The sequence below is a fragment of the Oryza brachyantha genome, chromosome 8 (assembly GCF_000231095.2).
Source record: "Oryza brachyantha chromosome 8, ObraRS2, whole genome shotgun sequence".
NCBI lineage: Eukaryota > Viridiplantae > Streptophyta > Magnoliopsida > Poales > Poaceae > Oryza > Oryza brachyantha.
The window spans coordinates 2,460,175-2,465,161 of record NC_023170.2 but is presented as its reverse complement, the minus strand read 5'-3'; the positions used below and the strand labels follow the sequence as shown (position 1 = coordinate 2,465,161).

General features: G+C 39.9%; 1 protein-coding gene across 2 annotated transcripts; it reads left to right on the top strand.

The window, feature by feature from the left end:
* Nucleotides 1-1,748: 1,748 nt before the first annotated feature.
* LOC102719978 (THO complex subunit 7B-like) lies at nucleotides 1,749-4,565 on the top strand. Of its 2 annotated transcripts, none has more exons than XM_006659085.3 (3): nucleotides 1,749-1,894; nucleotides 3,117-3,751; nucleotides 4,169-4,565. In XM_006659085.3, exons 2-3 carry the CDS (start codon nucleotides 3,158-3,160, stop codon nucleotides 4,301-4,303), a joined length of 729 nt encoding a protein of 242 aa, XP_006659148.1. In that variant the 5' UTR covers nucleotides 1,749-1,894; nucleotides 3,117-3,157; the 3' UTR covers nucleotides 4,304-4,565. The 2 variants fall into 2 exon arrangements, with proteins under 2 accessions (XP_006659148.1, XP_006659149.1); XM_006659086.3 differs by having other exon boundaries at nucleotides 1,750-1,894; nucleotides 3,171-3,751.
* Nucleotides 4,566-4,987: the final 422 nt, after the last annotated feature.

Below are 4,987 nucleotides of genomic sequence, written 5' to 3'. Positions count from 1 at the left end.
GTTGGATACGGAAACCGGAGAATTGTTTTTTTTTTGGACAGAGGGAGTAGGAGAAACTCTTTCTGTAAAAAAACGAATTCTCCGGTTTCCGTGTCCAACGTTTGACCATCCATCTTATTTGAAAAATTTTCAGGAAATTAGAAAAAATTAGTACTATTTATGATTTATCATCTAATAAAAACAAAAATATCAATCGTAAAATTTTTTTAATAAAACGTAGAGTTAAAAATTAAAAGTAAAAAGCGAAAAATTAGTTTATTTTAGGACGAGGGAGTAGGCTCAAGCAATGTCAACCTTGAGCGGAACGACGATGACATATCCAATGCGACGTCACAAGCAAAGGTTGCCTAATTAGGAGGAAGGGTGCATGGGGAAAGCATGAGAAGGTGGTAGGAAAGGACCAAGATGCTGCATGAATTTTCTTCAATGGTAGCATAAGGAGGAAGATGAAAACTAGCTCAAGGAATGACGTGGCAACAAGGAAGGGCACCGAAACAGTCATTGGAGGAGGAAGGCCTGATAGGTATAACTTTTGCAATTATTTTGTTGTTTCTGCACGTGAAATTCAATATTCATGTGTGAGATACAAATGCTTTTAATGTTTCAACCCTTTTTAATTTTATCAACCTTTGTAATGTTTCAATCGTAGGAATAACGTGCATTGTACCTACGGGCAAAATGTTTCAACTTGGGTTTGATTGTTTTTCAATTTTTTAACTGTATTTTTAATGTTGCATTCCACTTGTCTGCATGTTTTATCGGTACGTTTACCTTCAATGTTACTTTACCCAAAATATTTCTGTTATTTTATATTTTTTTCAAAACGTTTCAATGATTTTTTTTGTCTCGTAACATATACATTGATATTTCATTGTCAATTAACCAAAACAGTTTGATTCTCTCGATTTTTTTTCGGAGAACGAATGTCTGACATATAGTCACATCCTTTTATTGTTACTGTAACGGATAGATATACGTGTTAGTGGGCTAAGGCTCTTACGTTCTTTTATAACCTATTTAATCTTTAAAAACTTTTAACTTAAAAATATATAAAAAATTAGCTCTAACCCATTTTATATATAACCCTTAAATTTTATAGAAAAAAAAGAGATCTGGATGGGCTCAAAACCACATAAAGTAAAAAACTTTATACACATAAAAGTAAAAAGACTATACGTAAAATAAATGGGCCGGCGATGAACAATATATAGAACAAACGGGTCGTCTTCATCCTGGGGTGGACGTGTTCACGAGTGAAGCCTGCTAGCACGCACGCGCTAATTAGACTTTCTAGGAGATGAATGGCTAAGTAAAATCAATGACGTGAAATAAGAAAAAACTAAGAAAGTATATCACTATTGGACAACAAGGTAGTCTGACCTGGACATAGTATTCGTACTTTGGTGCCACGCTGGCACCGACAAAGTCAGCCACCCACACAGGCCTCGTTTGGCTGGCGGGAAAAAGGCCGGGTGAAGTAGTATACCGTTGGCTAGTGGGCTTCCTCTTGCTGAAAGGCTAAAAGGCCCATGGGCCATAGGCGTGAAGCCCGTATGACTCTAATGGGCCTTCTCGGCCCACGCGATGCGGATCCCATAGCCCCACACGCTCTCGCTCTGGCCGTCGTCTTCCCCGAGTCCCCAGGTCGCCGCCGCCGCCGAGGAGATCGCTGTCTCCCTCGTCGTCCTCCCTTGTCCCCACGCCATCCCATTCCCGGCCACACACCCCCTCCCCGCCCCCCCCCCCTTGTGGCGCCCTTTGGAGTCCGCCCCCGCTGACCCGCGGCCAATCCACCCATCTCCGGCCGAGCACATCCGTCGGCGACGAGCCCCGCCTCTTCGCCACTCCCCACCTCCGCCGAGGAGGCGAGGACTCGACGCTAGAAGCTCATAAGGTAAATAACTGGGGGACTTCTTGGTTTGTGATGTGGGGAGTGGGGGGGACCTTCCTCATAGGGGATGGTTGGTCATGTGCAAAACTAGGGATTTTTGCAAATAGATTCAAGTGCAAGATGGTTCTAGTTCTAGTTTTAGTTAAAATTTGAGTTTCTCAAGTCTTTGAGTCCTGCTGCTGCACAACAGCAACCTTGAATTTTCATGATAATAATGTCCCCCTTATGTAAAGAACCTACTGTCTTCTGATTTGTGCCAAGCACTAGCTATGTTATTACTTCTGGGATATGTTTAGTTTAATGTTTGTTATCATGAAACACACAGTATGCATGGTTGATCTTTTGCACCTTGGGTGGTCAATTTTTGCGGACCTAGATGTCTTCCGTTGCTGAAGAGTCAATCATTTAACATAAAATGGTTGTTCAGTTTATTATCTCGTATTGATAATATACTTATGCACCATGTACTTTTGTTCTCACATGTAGGTTTTTTGAGAAAGTACTGTTTTCTAACATGTTGGTGGCTAATTACTATGCTAGGATGCATCGTGTATGTTTTTACTAACAGAAAATTGTTAATAGTCATAATTTTCTAGAGATGATGACACTGTTTATCGATATTTTTTCTTTTGAAAAAATGTGTGCAAACCTAGTTTTCATTTCTATGTATGTGAGAACATACAGTAACACCTCTAGTTAGTTACAAGTCATTGATATTAGTCTGGCATGCATGATCATATTCAATAATTATTTATTTTCATTCAATTGCCTGGTGTCTTAATGGTCTATCTGGCATAAAAAAAAGGGAAAGGCAATCTGTTTGTAGTCGATTTTTTTCCTACAAGTCACATTCCTACCTTTGGTCTTTCTTGAGTCACTCTCTGTGGATATTGTGCTGTGTGGATGGGTGTGGCCGTGTGGGTGTAGGTTGCATTATCATGTTGGCTGGTTGAATGCCCTTCAGCTCCAGAGCTGATCGGATATTTGTGGTGTTTGTGATCATGAATCTTGTTTCAGACTTTCAGTCTGGTGATGCTAGCACCATCATTTTTTTAGTCATGCGCATACCACTGCTGTCTGATTTTGTGTTTTACTACTGAGTTACCCTATGCCCATCCATTCATGTCTATTTTCCTGTAGATGAATTAATTAACCTCTATTTGTGGTCAGTAAAAACAGCTAAATTTGATTGACTCAAAATGATATGGTTTCCTTTTTATCATAGCACTGTGCTGATTTCGGTTATTGGATCCCTCAAACTGTGAAATGCTTGCCAAAGGGAGGAAAGTTGCTGGAAGGAGCGGAGACATGTCCGCACACTATGCATTTGGGCCACAGGAAGATGATGCAATTATTAAACATAGGCTTCTGACCAGGACAACAACTACCAGGGGTGAACCACCACTGAAGAAGCTTCAGAAGAAGTTCATGTCCTTTGCCACTGAGGTTGAGAAGGATGCAGACAACATCAGCGATTGTGAGAGGCTGTACAAGTCCTTTTTACAGGAAATCAATACTTTTGAGCTGCCTCTTCTTAAAAGCAAGGCCGTGGTTGATGCAAACCTTAGGGAGAAGGAGAGCTTCAACGAGCTACAAGATGAGATTCAGCGGCAAATCTTGCAAGCTCAGACTGATATTGAGGATCTCAAGAAGCAACTGGAACAGAGCAAGATTGAGAGGCAGCACAAAGAGGAGTGCGAAGCAATCAGAAAAATGGTTTCTTTGCAACCTCCACGATCAGAAACAGAGAAGCTCATTGCGGATCTTGAAAAGGAGATTGCTAATTTGGAGGCTGAGAATACAGCATGTATAAGGACTCTTGAACTAAGGAAGAAGCAGTTTGCTCTTCTTCTTCATGTGGTGAGTTTATTTGTGATATTCCTTTACTTTTTCTGAATCATGCCCTGTTCCTTTCTGTTTACTATGTAGTACAGATGATACCTCGTTGGAATTGATTAATCTGCATGCTAGGCTAAAATGATACTTTTACAGGCAATGTTTCCCATTATACAAAACAATGTTTAGGAATGATGTGCCAGATTAGTAAAATATGACACATCGAATTTTACATGTGTTGGTACATTCACTCTCATCAAATTATACTATTAGCATCCATTATCTAAGAATGGAACTTGGAAGACCACTGTAGTTGTTTTGATCATATCATACACTTCGCTCTCTTGCTTGAAGCCTCCTAACATACTCATGCCTGGATCTAGTATATTTTTTGCAAACAGAATGATGCCTATTGATTTCTGATGTTTGTATCAATTACAGGTTGAGGAATTGCAGATCTCGATCGAAGATGAGCAGAGGAGCATAGCGGAAGAACTGAGAGCTGCCACCGAAGAGCAGAAGATGAGCATAGAGGAAGGTAGTGGCGGTGCTTCAGATGCCATGGCTGTAGACTGATTGGCGATCCCTAGAAGAAAAGCATGTTGCGTCCTTGCTTCCTCAAAAGGCAGCTACATTATCTTGGGACTGTATAGCACTGAATCGCCTTGGTCGTAGATGATATCATCATCTCTTGTAGTTACAGTTTCAGTCTTAAATTGTAATGTTGTCCTTTCTTGACTGAAGTAACAAAACATTGTGGTGTGACATATGCACCTCCGGGTTCCAACATGTATGCTTGTTATTATTATTTACTGAACAATCAGCAATGTTCTTCATTCCTGTGCTAGCTGAAGTGAAACCGCCTGCCCTATAGCAAATATGGATACAATGCATTAATATAGTACATCATATGATAGCCATGGTAGTACCAGCTACCAAAACCACAAGTTGGTTTGGTTTGCTATCATTTCTAATTTTATCCTAAATTTGACAAGTCCATAAGTCAAGCTTGCGTCAAGTATATCTTTTTATACCAAAATTTGTTTACTTTGGGGTTTTTTCATACAAAAGGCACTGCACATACATTTGATAAATTTATCAAACCAAACAATACTTGTATTTTCATATTGAGTTACTGTTCGAGGGAGATTAAGGATACTATTAAATAACTCTACATTACCAAAAATATATTGGTAACTGTAACATTTGACAGTACCAAATTTTCCTAAAGGATGGTTTTGATATCAAGCCATAATCTAC